General features: G+C 38.3%; 1 protein-coding gene across 2 annotated transcripts in view; it reads right to left on the bottom strand.

The window, feature by feature from the left end:
- RNF169 (ring finger protein 169) overlaps positions 1-14,456 on the bottom strand; it is a 99,275-nt gene that overhangs the window by 30,681 nt on the left and 54,138 nt on the right. For both annotated transcript variants that reach the window (XM_042905079.1, XM_042905080.1), the window contains exon 3: positions 156-302. In XM_042905079.1, coding sequence (XP_042761013.1) covers positions 156-302 — 147 coding nt within the window. The remainder of the gene's footprint in view (positions 1-155; positions 303-14,456) is intronic.

The raw sequence follows: 14,456 nt of genomic DNA on the forward strand, positions 1-14,456 counted from the left end.
TGTCATCGAGACACTAAGTTTTTCACTACTCTTAAACTGCATACTCAGCGACTCTTCTGGTCTCATAGCTCACAAACATAGGTTTGCAGATCCACATCACCTGGGATAATTACTGATTTGGGGCCAGATGTCCATCAAAACGGTGATCTACTTACATGTTCCAGATTTGATTTCAGTACTAATGGCTCATCCCTCTTTTTCTGTTCATCCATTTTTCTTTTCCCTGTTTCTGTATCCTCTGATAACAGCTTGTGGATTTGATCTTCAGAGGTTTTCTCCTCTTGCAACTTTTCTTCTCTCAGCTAAAAATACAAATCACACCGAGAAGGAGAGTTTTAGGCAACCATAGACTTCAAAACATTTTTTACTCAGTAGTCTATTAGAACAAACATCACATGGAAGTTTGAGACTATTTTTCTTATTAGATATAGAGCCCTCTTAATTTTTAAGTAAGTCTGCTTTCACTTGACTTTTGCCAAACATACACTGCATGACTTAAGATTTAACTGCTCCGCATTCTTAAGCAATATGAAATGATAAAAGCTAAAATAATATGCATAATCAAAAAATAAGATTTACTCACTTAGCCAAAAAAGGCTGAACCTAAAAACTTTCCTCGTTCCCAGAAACCAGATAAAACTACATTAGTGAGGAGAACAGCCAAGATGTAGGCCACAGAGGGCCAGGGGTCATTGGTCCTAGAGGCAATAGAAAAAATTATCACAGTTTCAATGTCCTGCAATTTATGCCATTATCTTGTGGTCCAGAGGACAGGTCAAAATACATTGTTTACAAATAAATTTAAGGCAGAAGCCAATGCTCCTCATTTGGAGGTGGCAGGACATTATGAACATAAGATGAGCATTGGAATAAAAACTCGGGTTCCAGTGGGTCTGTACTTATTACCAGCTGTACCATCTTGGGCAAACGAAGCATCATATGCTCACCTACAAAATAGGGATAATGCTACTTACTTTGTAGATACTGTAGTAAGAAATGAATAATAATATAAAGGATTTAATGTAGTGTCTTGCTGTGTACTTACAGTACATTAAGAGTTTCCTTTTATTTTCCTTTCACTGCCCTAGGGTTTTCATAAAACTTAAATGACATAAGGTATATCAAGGCATTTACAGGCTACTAACTTTCAATCATACTTGCAAAAAAAATAAAGCTAAAGAACAAATATTTTGCATTGGTTGTCGCCTCAGGGTTAAAAAGCAAAACCAACAATAAAAACAATTAAGATTTAGTCTTCGTCCCTGAAATGCAGCCAGATCAACACTAAACCAATCTTGCACAACTAGAAAACTGATTTGAGGATTAACACAACAATCTGCACAACCTGAACTACAGAACTTGGCAGGTGTGCAGCACAGAGAAGTGAACTGGGGGAGAGAGAAGCTGTGGAGGGGAGGAAACTATTTTTGCTTCTGGAGAGAGGATGGAGAAGGCAGGAAGAGTACGGGAAAGCATCCTTCCCCCAATCCCTGAAAGCAGCTGGAGAGAAAAGAAAGAGTGTGCAAGGGACTGAACAAAAAAGGGAGAAAGGAGAAAGAAAAGGGTTTAAATTCCATTAACACTTTATAAACACGGGGAGTGCAGAGTCTCAAACTCCATAGCTAGATACCTGGTAGTGCTCTGGTGGGAAGGGCGAATCCCCAGGAGCAGAGAGCGAGGTCCAAGGGGTCCTCAGGCCACACGGGGAGAGCCAGTTCCCCGGCCGGGGGACATTTCATAGAGGCTGTGCGACAACCCCACAGGCAAAGGTCCCAGAGGACCCTGGAGAAGAACCACATTCAATGGTGCTGGAACAAGGGCATTAAGGGGGAAGGCTGGTGCCAGATGTTTTGTGATTTACCATAATCCCTGAAACGCTGCTGCTACACAATCACATGAACTTTTTCTGCTGTGGGCTGGCACCCAGTTGCAGTCTCTGGGCATCGGCAGCAGCACAGTCCTGCGAATGTTCCTGGTGGGCAGGCACCCTATCATTGATTGGTGAGACCCTCCCCCAGAGGGTCAGAACAGGCCAAAGCTGCAGTCCCTCAGTAGTAAGGGGCTGGGAAACATAGCCACATCTGAGACAAAACTCAGGAGGGAAGTGCCTCCTGGCAGCCTGACAGCTTGGTCACAGTATAAAAGCAGAGAGTGGACGGAAGCCGGAGGCAAAGGAGGGGTGCTTGACTGCCGGTCGGGGAGAGCACAGAGTTCTGATACTAGAGACTGGGTAGCTGGGTGACGCCATTTTCACCCCTCCCTCACATGCGCATACACACCTACTTGCACCACGACAACCCACCCTAGTAAGCTAAGCAGCGCCATCTAGTGGAGAATGGAGCTGTTACACTAAGCCCAGTCCAACTGGGCCAACCTCGCTCTTCAGGAACTCCTCAAGTCTCTCTGCCTGCTTAGTTAACGGACTATAAAGTGCTTCATAGTTTGACTGCTAGGGGAAACCGTTGTAATTTCAATCATATTTCAGTCTGTTTGCTAGTCCATCTATTCACTTTTTTTTCTTTTTCTTTTCTTATTCCTGAATACAGAAAGAGAAAAAAATTATTTTTACTTTCCTCGCTTCTTAAAAATATTTTTAATTTTTTTCTACTATATTTTTTACTTTTTTTGTAAATTTTTCAAATTCTAATTTGCTTCCATCATTTCATTTTATTCTATTCCATTGTATTCATTTTTTCAACTTTTCAAACGTTTTCCTTTTTTTCTTTCTTTTCTTTTCTTTCCTTTTTTTCTCTAATCTATCAAGGTCCTTTCAACAAAAAGACCAAAACACACCTAGGATCTAACTTCCATTATTTGATTTTTTTTTTGGTGTTGTTTTTAATTCTTTAATTGTAATTTTTGTACCTTATTAATTCCTTTTCTCTTTCAAAACGATGAAATGAAGGAATTCACCACAAAAGAAAGAACAGGAAGAAAGGACAGCCAGGGACTTAATCAACACAGATACAAGATGTCTGAACCAGAATTTAGAATCATAATATGAATACTAGCTGAGGTTGAAAATAGATTAGAATCCCTTTCTGCAGAGATAAAAGAAGTAAAAGCTAGTCAGGATGAAATAAAAATGCTGTAACTGAACTGCAATCTTGAATACATGCCATGGCAGCAAGGATGGATGAAGCAGAGCAGCGAATCAGCGATATAGAGGACAAACTTATGATGGAGAACAATGAAGCAGAAGACAAAGAAACTAAGGCAAAAGAGCCGATTTAAGAATTAGAGAACTCAGTGACTCATTATAAAGGAACAACATCAGAATCATAGGGGTCCCAGAAGATGAAGAGAGAAAAAGCAGTAGATTCGTGTGAGCAAATCATAGCAGAAAACTTTCCTAACCTGGGGAAAGACACAGACATCAAAATCCAGGAAGCACAGAGGACTCCCATTAGATTCCACAAAAACTGACCAACAAGGCATATCATAGTCAAATTCACAAAATACTCAGGCATGGAAAGAATCATGAAAGCAGCAAGGGAAAATAAGTCCTTAATCTACAAGGGAAGACAGATTAGGTTTGCAGCAGACCTATCCACAAAAACTTGGCAGGCCGGAAAGGAGTGGCAGGATATAGTCAATGTGCTGAATCGGAAAAATATGCAGCCAAGAATTCTTTATCCAGCAAGGCTGTAATTCAAAATAGAAGAAGAGATAAAAAGTTTCCCAGACAAACAAAAATTAAAGGAGTTCATGACCACTAAACCAGCCCTGCAAGAAATTTTAAGGGGGACTCTCTGTGGGGAGAAAAGATGGGGGAAAAAAAGACCAAAAGCAACAAAGACTAGAAAGGACCAGAGAACACCACCACACCACCAGAAACCTCAACTCTACAGGCACCATAATGGCAATAAGTTCCTATCTTTCAGTACTCACTCTAAACATCAATGGACTAAATGCTCCAATCAAAAGACACAGGGTAACAGAATGGATAAGAAAACAAGATCATCTATATGCTGTTTACAAGAGACTCACTTTAGACCTAAAGACACCTTCAGCTTGAAAGTAAGGGGAATGGAGAACCATCTATCATGCTAATGGTCAACAAAAAAAGCCAGAGTAGCCATACTTATGTCAGACAACCTAGACTTTAAGATAAAGACTGTAACAGAGATGAAGAAGGGCATTATATCATAATTAAGGGGTCTATCCACCAAGAAGATCTAACAACTGTAAACATTTATACTCCAAATGTGAAAGCACCCAAATATATAAATCAATTAATCACAAACATAAAGAAACTCATTCATAATAATACCATAATAGTAGGGGAATTCAACACCCCACTTACAACAATGGACAGATCACCTAAACAGAAAATCAACAAAGAAACAATGGCTTTGAATGACACACTGGACCGTATGGCTTTAATAGATATATTCAGAACATTTCATCCTAAAGCAGCGGACTATACATTCCTCTCCAATATACATGGAACGTTCTCCAGAATAGATCACATACTGGGACACAAATCAGCCCTCAACAAGTACAAAAAGATTGAGACAATACCGTGCATATTTTCAGACCACAATGCTATGAAACTTGAAATCACCCACAAGAAAAAATGTGGAAAGATAACAAATGCTTGGAGACTAAAGACCATTTTACTAAACAATAAATGGACTAATCAAGAAGTTAAAGAGGAAATTAAACAGTCATGGAAGCCAATGAAAATGATAACACCACAGCCCAAAACTTCTGGGACGCAGCAAAGGGGGTCATAAGAGAGAAATATATAACAATCCAGGCCTTCATAAAGAAGGAAGAAAGGTCTCAGATACACAACCTAACCTTATGCCTTAAGGAGCTGGAAAAAGAACAGCAAATAAAACCCAAACCAGCAGAAGACAGGAAATAATAAAGATTAGAGCAGAAATCAATGCTATCAAAACCAAAACCAACCAAACAAACAAAAAAATAATAGAAGAACAGATCATTGAAACCAGAAGCTGGTTCTTTGAAAGAATTAACAAAATTGATAAACCCCTAGCCAGTTTGATCAAGAAAAAGGAAAGGACCCAAATAAATAAAATCAAGAATGAAAGAGGAGAGACCACAACCAACACAGCAGAAATAAAAACAATAGTAAAAGAATATTATGAGCAATTACACACCAATAAGATGGACAACCTGGAATAAATGGATAAATTCCTAGAAACATATAAACTACCAAAACTGAGATAGGAAAAATAGAAAATTTGAACAGATCCATAATCAGTAAAGAAATAGAATTGGTAATCAAAAATCTCCCAAAAAACAAGAGTCCAGGGCTGGATGGATTTCCAGGGGAATTCTACCAAACATTTAAAGAGGAGTTAACACCTATTCTATTGAAGCTGTTCCAAAAAATAGAAATGCAAGGAAAACTTCCAAACTCTGACTATGAAGTCTGCATTACCTTGATTCCAAAACCAGACAAAGACCCTGCTAGAAAGGAGAATCATAGACCAATTTCCCTGATGGACATGGACACAAAACTCCTCAACAAGATACTAGCCAACTGGATCCAACAATACATTAAAAAAATTATTCACCACGACCAAGAGGGATTTACACCTGGGATGCAGAGCTGGTTCAACATCTGCAAAACAATCAATGTGATACATCACATCAACAAAACAAAGGACAAGAGCCACAGGATCCGATCAATAGATGCAGAGAAAGCATTTGACAAAACACAGAATCCTTTCTTGATAAAAACCCCCCAAGAAAGTAGGGATAGAAGGATCATACCTGAAGATCATAAAAGATCATATGAAAGACCCAACACTAATATCACCCTCAATGGGGAAAAACTGAGAGCTTTACCCCTAACGTCAGGAACAAGACAGGGATGTCCACTCTCACCACTGCTATTCAACATAGTATTAGAAGTCTTAGCCTCAGCAATCAGACAACACAAAACAATAAAAGGCATCTAAATCGGCTAGGAGGAGGTCAAACTTTCACTCTTCACAGACGACGTGATACTCTATGTGGAAAACCCAAAAGACTCCACCAAAAAACTGCTAGAACTGATCCATGAATTCAGCAAAGTGGCAGGATGTAAAATCAATGCACAGAAATTGGCTGCATTCCTATACACTAACAATGAAGCAACAGAAAGAGAAACCAAGGAATCAATCCCACTGACGCACCAAAAATCATAAAATACCTAGGAATGAATCTAACCAAAGAGGTGAAAAATCTATACACTGAAAACTATAGAAAGCTTATGAAAGAAATTGAAGATAACACACAAAAAAATGGAAAAATATTCCATGCTCCTGAATAGGAAGAACAAATACTGTTTAAAATGTCAACACTACCCAGGCAGTCTACATATTCAGTGCAATCCCTATCAAAATAACATCAGCATTCTTCATAGAGCTAGAACAATCCTAATTTTGTATGGAACCACAAAAGACCCCGAATAGCCAAAGCAATCTTGAAAAAGAAAACCAAAGCTGGAGGCATCACAATCCCAGACTTCAAGCTGTACTACAAAGCTATAATCAGCAAGACAGTATAGTACTGGCACAAAAACAGACACTCAGATCATTGGAATGGAACAAAGAACCCAGGAATGGACGCACAAACACATGGCCCACTAATCTTTGACAAAGCAGGAAAGAATATCCAATGGAATAAGACAGTCTCTTCAGCAAGTGGTGCCGCGAAAACTGAACAGCGACATGTAGAAGAATGAACCTGGACCACTTTCTTACACCATTCATAAAAATAAACTCAAAACTCAAAATGAAAGTTCTAAATGTAAGACATGAAGCCATCAAAATCCTAGATGAGAAAGCAGGCAAAAACTTCTCTAACCTTGGCCGCAGCAACTTCTTACTCAACACGTCTCCGAAGGCAAGGGAAATAAAAGCAAAAATGAACTATTGCGACCTCATCAAAATAAAAAGCTTCTGTACAGCGAAGGAAACAATCAGCAAAACTAAAAGGCAACTGATGGAATAGGAGAAGATATTCGCAAATGACATATCAGATAAAGGGTTAGTATCCAAAATCCATAAGGAACTTATCAAACTCAATGCCCAAAAAACAAATAATCCCGTGAAGAAACAGGTAAAAGACATGAATAGACATTTCTCCAAGGAAGACATCCAGATGGCCAACCGACAATGAAAAAATGCTCAACGTCACTCATCATCAGGGAAATACAAATCAAAACCACAATGAGATACCACTTCAACACCTGTCAGAATGGCTAACATTAACAACTCAGGCAACAACAGATGTTGGTGAGGATGCAGAGAAAGAGCATCTCTTTTGCACTGCTGGTGGAAATGCAAACTGGTGCAGTCACTCTGGAAAACAGTATGGAGGTTCCTCAAAAAATTAAAAATAGAACTACCCTACGACCCAGCAATTGCACTAGGCATTTATCCAAGGGATACAGGTGTGCCATTTCGAAGCGGCACATGCACCCCAATGTTTACAGCAGCGCTATCAACAATAGTCAAAGTATGGAAAGAGCCCAAATGTCCATCGATGGATAAATGGATAAAGAAGATGTGGTATACATATACAATGGAGTATTACTCGAAAATCGAAAAGAATGAAATCTTGCCATTTGCAACTACGTCGATGTAACTAGAGGGTATTATGCTAAGTGAAATTAGTCAATCAGAAAGACAAATATCATATGACTTCACTCATATGAGGAATTTAAGATACAAAACAGAGGAACATACGGGAAGGGAAGCAAAACTAGTATAAAAACAGGGAGGGGGACAAAATATAAGAGACTCTTAAATACAGAGAACAAACAAAGGGTTACTGGAGGGGTTGTGGGAGGTGGGATGGGCTAAATGGGTAAGAGGCATTAAGAAATCTCCTGAAATCATTGTTGCACTATATGCTAACTAACTTGCTTGTAAATTAAAAAATAATTTTTAAAAACTTTTAATAATTTTTTTCAAAGTACCAAGAAAAAAAAAGACTTAGTTTTATCTTTCCAATTTCTATACGTCTGATTGCTACAGGCTTGAACTAGTCTTTAATATGCTGAGTCTAATTCAAGAGGTTACAAATATTCAATGAACACCATACACAATGTTATGTCAGGAAGAGTCTCAAATGAAATAACGTACTCCTAACTCTGCCCAAGTCAAACAAAAAAACAAAAGGATGAAAAGCAAGCCATGGCCAGGAAGAAAGTAAACCTAAAGCCTATATTAATTGCCTACATGAAAGCTCAATGTCTTTTGATGATATCAGATGAAAAATTCTTGTTCAACAGATTAACCACAGGCTACATAAAGGGGCAATTCATTTTTAGAGGATAAAGAGGCAGAGTGGCAAAAAAGAGAACAAGCTTTAGCATCAAAGTAATTGCTATCATTTATTGAACTCTTGTGTGTCAGGTGCTAGGCTAAGCACTGTACATACATCATCTCATATAAGAAAACTAAGTTTTAGGAGTTAGGTAATGTGTTCAAATTCCCAGTGCAATAGTCCAGGAGCTAGAATTCCAATCTAGGCTTATCTCAGTTGTTCTCAAGCAAAGATGATTTTACATCCCAGGGTACATCTAGCAATGTCTGGAGACACTTTGAGTTGTCACAACTGAGGGTATGGGGGTGTGTAGGTGCTACAGGCAGACGTGGGTAAGGCCAAGGATTGCTACTAAACATCCTAAATCCACAAGATTGCCTCCAATAATGCCCCTCCCCCCACAGATGTTGCTATTAAAAAAAAAACTGTTACATTTCCTATTTTATATATTTTAGTGTTATTTTGTTTACTTAATGGTGTTTATATACTATGTCCTCTGGCTCTTCTAGTGTTTTAAAATGCATCCTTCTGCCTCCTACTAATGTTTATTATTGCTCTCAAAATTTTACAATGAACTTTGACATGGGCTGCTTCTGGCAAAACAACCTTTCTATTGCAATATTGAGTCTCTAACACACTGTCATCTTAACACAGCTAAAAACTTACAAAATGGAAAAACCTATATGTGCATTTAAATCTTCACATGAATGATATTTGTGTCTTCTCCCTACTGGGTTCTGTAGCAGTTTTTTTTTTAAATGTTTATTTATTTTTGACAGAGAGAGAGAGAGAGAGACAGAGTATGAGCAGGGAGGGGGCAGAGAGAGGGAGACACAGAATCCGAAGCAGGCTCCAGGCTCTGAGCTGTCAGCACAGAGTCCGATGCAAGGCTCGAACTCACAGACCGTGAGATCATGACCTGAGCTGAAGTCAGAGGCTCAACTGACTGAGCCACCCAGGCGCCCCTTGAATAGTTTTTTATAAGGACTTGAGAACTTGGTGTCTAGGAAAGAGTTTTCACAGTCAGGGAAAATGACTTCGGGAGTGTCGGAAAGTAGCATATAAACTTGAAAAAGAAACATCAATAGCTGCTCTTTATTGAACTGTTCTTTGTGCCAGGCATTAAACTTAGAGAGCTTACCTCATTTAAACATTAAGGACTCTGTTTGATTCTATTATTATCATTTTATAGACACAAAAATTAACACTCAGTGGTTATTTCCCAAAGTCACAGAGACTGAATACTGAAGAGCAGACCGCTGGCTTCAGATAACAGGATTTCTCAACCTCAGCACTTTTAGGCCATGTAATTCTTTGTTATGGGGAGCTGAACAGAGTCTGAGAAGAAGGCTCATGCATGAATACTTTGGGAGTAGGAGTTGAATACAGAGTAAACTTACCAAGGAAAGAAAGCCAATGAAAGTGGTATGGTGCTTGGTCCAATAATTGGCTACAAAGGCCAATATGAGAAACTGTATAAAATGCATGTCAAGACTGTCGGTCTGAAGTGAGAAAAAGGGAAGCATGGATCTATTGATTCCTACCTCCCACCGACCAAAGTTTGCTTCACGAGGCATGAAATACCCCTCACACTGGTTTGTACAACCTAAGGAAGTTCCCATGGTAGGCACTGGAGAGCGATTACAGAGAAGCCCTAGTGCTAAAAGCAAGAGGCAAGCACTAGGAGCCTAAACAAGATCTCAGGCTGTACCAAAGTGAAGCTGCCCACTACTGTAAGTGGAATGGTTTTTACCAGTTCCATTTCTGGATGCTAATTATTAAAGAAAAACTACTGACTTCTGTACATTAATCTCATACCCAGTCACACTACCAAAAAAACACCATGTAATCTTTTCCTGAAAATATCTTTACTTTGCCTTCACTAGTTTTTTAAAATAAAGTCTTTGGGTACCCAGGTGGCTCAGTTGTTAAGCATCTGACTTTGGCTCAGGTCATGATCTTAGGGTTTGTGAGTTTGAGTCCCACGTCAGGTGAGCTCAAGCCCCGCTTCAGGTGAGCATCAGCCTCACTAAGGGTGAACATAAGCCCCACATCGGGTGAGCATGAGTCCGCTTCAGGTGAGCCCTGCTTCTGTCTCTCTCTCTGTCTCTCTCTCTCTCTCTCTCTCTCTCTCTCTGCTCCTCACTCATTTCCACCCTCTCTCTCTCTCTCAAAAAATTTTTTAAATAAATAAAAATAAACTCTTTAAAATCAAGGATTATAAACAGAGAAGTGTACAAATCATGAATGCAAAGTATGATCAATTACACAAAATAGGCATATCCAGGTAACCACCACTCAGATCAAGAAACCAGTACTCCCTGTGCCTCTTTTTACCCAAAAGTAACCACAATTCCAGCTTCCAACACCAAAAACTCATTTTTACCTATGTGAATTTTATGTAAGTGGAATCTTTCATGGGTATTTTATCAGTCTTCCTTCAGTCAACATTCTATTTGTGAGATTCATCCATGTAGGTGCATAGAGTAGGTTGTACCTTCTCATTGTTTTATACTATTCCACTGTTTGACTATAAAACAATTTAACCATTCTACCATTAATGGATATTTGGGGAGTTACTAATTTGTGGCTATTCACAAATAAACTGCTATGAACATTTTGAAGATGTATCCTGATACACATACTGTTCTGTGGTGTATATTGTAGAAGAGAAACTGTTTAGTCATAAGACATGGGTGCACTGCCATAGCTTCCCAAATTGGTTGTACAGAGAACACTTCCACCCCCCAAAGAGGCAGAATGACAGTTGCTCTCAGCCTTAACACTCAGTACCATTTGTCTATTTCAGTCATTCCAGTGAGTATATACTGGGACTGCATTATGACTAGATATGCGTTTCTCTGGTGACTAAAGATATAGAGCAGCTTTTCATATGTTTATGGACTATTAGGAAATCTTCTTTTATGAGCTGCTTATTCACATTATTGTCCTTTTTTCATTTAGATATTTGGGGTTTTTTTTCCCTAGTAATGTGTAGGAGTTATTTATACTTTTTGGATATGAAGCAATTTTCAAGAAAAATATACATAGGACATATATATGTGTATACATATACATTTTCATGTATATGAAAATCAGAAACTTTCAGACAAAAGTTTCAGGTTTTAAGGTAGTTTAACTTCAGTGGGTTTTTTTTTTTTTTTTTTTTGAAGCTTATTTACTTTGAGAGAAAGAGCATGTGAGCAAGGGAGAGTCAGAGAGAGAGGAGAGAGAATCCCAAGCAGGTTCCGCACTGTCAGCGCAGAGCCCTGGCATGGGGCTTGATCTCATGAACTGTGAGATCATGACCTGAGCTGAAAACAAAAGTTGAACACTTAACCAACTCTTTGTGTATCCTGTTCAAGAAATTCTCCCATGTTACCGTTAAGAAAAAAAACTTTTTAAAAGTAAGCTGTATGCCCAACATGGGGCTTGAACTCATGACTCCAAGATCAAGATTCACATGCTCCAGCCAATTTGAGCTGGCTCCAATTGAGCCAGCCAGGTGCCTCACCTCCCGTGTTATCTTTAAGGAGATTGTTATTTGACCTTTCATACTTATTTTATTTATTTTTTTAATTTACATTTAAGTTAGTTAGCATATAGTGCAATAATGATTTCAGGAATAGATTCCTTAATACCCCTTACCCATTTAGCCCATCTCCCCTCCCACAACCCCTCGAGTAACCCTTTGTTTGTTCTCCATATTTAAGAGTCTCTTATGTTATGTCCCCCTCCCTGTTTTTATACTAGTTTTGCTTCCCTTCCCATATGTTCCTCTGTTTTGTATCTTAAATTCCTCATATGAGTGAAGTCATATGATATTTGTCTTTTTCTACTGACTAACTTCACTTAGCATAATACCCTCTAGTTCCATCCATGTAGTTGCAAATGGCAAGATTTCATTCATTTTGATTGTCGAGTAATACTCCATTGTATATGTATACCACATCTTCTTTATCCATTCATCCATCGATGGACATTTGGGCTCTTTCCACACTTTGCCTATTATCAATAACACTGCTATAACCATTGGGGTGCATGTGCCCCTTCGAAACAGCATACATGTATCCCTTGGATAAATGCCTAGTAGTGCAATTGCTAGGTCGTAGGGTAATTCTATTTTTAATTTTTTGAGGAACCTCCATACTGTTTTCCAGAGTGGCTGCACCAGCTTGCATTCCCACCAGCAGTGCAAAAGAGATGCTCTTTCTCTGCATCCTCACCAACATCTGTTGTTGCCTGAGTTGTTAATGTTAGCCACTCTGACAGGTGTGAGGTGGTATCTCACTGTGGTTTTGATTTGTATTTCCCTGATGGTTGAGAATTTTTTCATGTGTCGGTTGGCCATCTGGATATCTTCTTTGGAGAACTGTCTATTTATGTCTTTTGCCCATTTCTTCATGGGATTATTTGTTTTTTGGGCATTGAGTTTGATAAGTTCCTTATGGATTTTGGATAGTAACCCTTTATCTGGTATGTCATTTGCAAATATCTTCTCCTATTCCATCAGTTGCCTTTTAGTTTTGCTGATTGTTTCCTTCTCTGTGCAGAAACTTTTTATTTTGATGAGGCCTCAATAGTTCATTTTTGCTTTTATTTCCCTTGCCTTCGGAGACGTGTTGAGTAAGAAGTTGCTGCGGCCAAGGTGAGAGAAGTTTTTGCCTGCTTTCTCATCTAGGATTTTGATGGCTTCCTGTCTTACATTTAGAACTTTCATTTTGAGTTTTGAGTTTATTTTTATGAATGGTGTAAGAAAGTGGTCCAGGTTCATTCTTCTGCATGTTGCTGTCCAGTTTTCCCAGCACCACTTCCTGAAGACTATCTTTATTCCATTGGATATTCTTTCCTGCTTTGTCAAAGATTAGTTGGCCATACATTTGTGTGTCCATTTCTGGGTTCTCTATTCTGTTCCATTGACCTGAGTGTCTGTTTTTGTGCCAGTATGACCTTTCACATTTAGATCTACAACCCACTTAGAACTGATTTTTTTTAAGTGAACTATGGTAAGGCATATCTACATCTAATAAAATGAACACTTACAGAATGTTTAGCTCAATGAGTTTTGACAAATGTATATGTCCATGTAATCATCACCCTGATCAAGATATAGAACATTTTTACCTCTGAAGAAAGTCCCTTCAAGCCCACTAGCAAGCAATCCCCCTCCCTACTCAGTCCTAAGCAACCCCTAAATCTGATAACTGTGACTACAGATGAGTTTTGTCTATTATAAAATCATACAGCATATATTCCTTTGTGTCAGGCTTCATTCACTGAGCATATTTTTGAGATTTGTCCATGTTAATAAGTTTATTATTAAGACATTCCTTTTATGGGTGAGTTACATTCATTCAGTTGTCTGAATACACCAAAATGTGTTTATTCATATGTTGGATATTTGCGTTTTATTTAGTTTGGGGCTATTATGAATAAAGCTGCTAAGAACATTCATGTCTTTTTGTGGGCAGATGTTTTATTTTGCCTGGCTAAGTGGCTACAAGCAGGTTTGCTGGGTTACACAGTAAGTATATGTTTAAATTTATAAAGCAATTGTCAAAATGTTTCCCATCATGGTCATACCATTTTATATTCCTACTAGCCTTGCATGAGAGTATCTGATGATTCACATTCTCCTATTCATTCTCATTCTTGGAATTGTTAGCCTTTTTAATTTGAGCCATTCTAAAAGATATAAGGGATATCTCATTGTGGCTTTAATAACTATTTCCCTGCTGGCTATTTATGTTGAGCATCTTTTCATGTGTTTAGTAGCATATCTTCTTTTGTGAAGTGTCTGGTCAAACCTTTCACTCTCACATTTTTCTTTTTTTTTAACTTATTGCTTGCTAAGTCCAAGAATTCTTTACAAATTCTGGATACAAGTCCATTGTTAGATACACATTTTGAGAATATTTTCTCCCACTATTTGTTTTGCCTTTTTATTTCCCTAATATGTGAAATTTTTTAATTTTGATACCCATATATCAATTTTTTCTTCTGTGATTAGGATTTTTTGTGTTCCTGTCTAGGAAATCTTTGCCTACCCCAAGGTCAAAAATGTTTTCTTCTGCATAGTTTTAGCTTGTAAGTTTAGTCTATGATCCATTTTGAATTAATTTTGTATATTGTACAGACGTCAAGATTCACTTTTAGATATTCAT

This window comes from Panthera leo, chromosome D1 (assembly GCF_018350215.1).
Source record: "Panthera leo isolate Ple1 chromosome D1, P.leo_Ple1_pat1.1, whole genome shotgun sequence".
Classification (NCBI taxonomy): Eukaryota; Metazoa; Chordata; class Mammalia; order Carnivora; family Felidae; genus Panthera; species Panthera leo.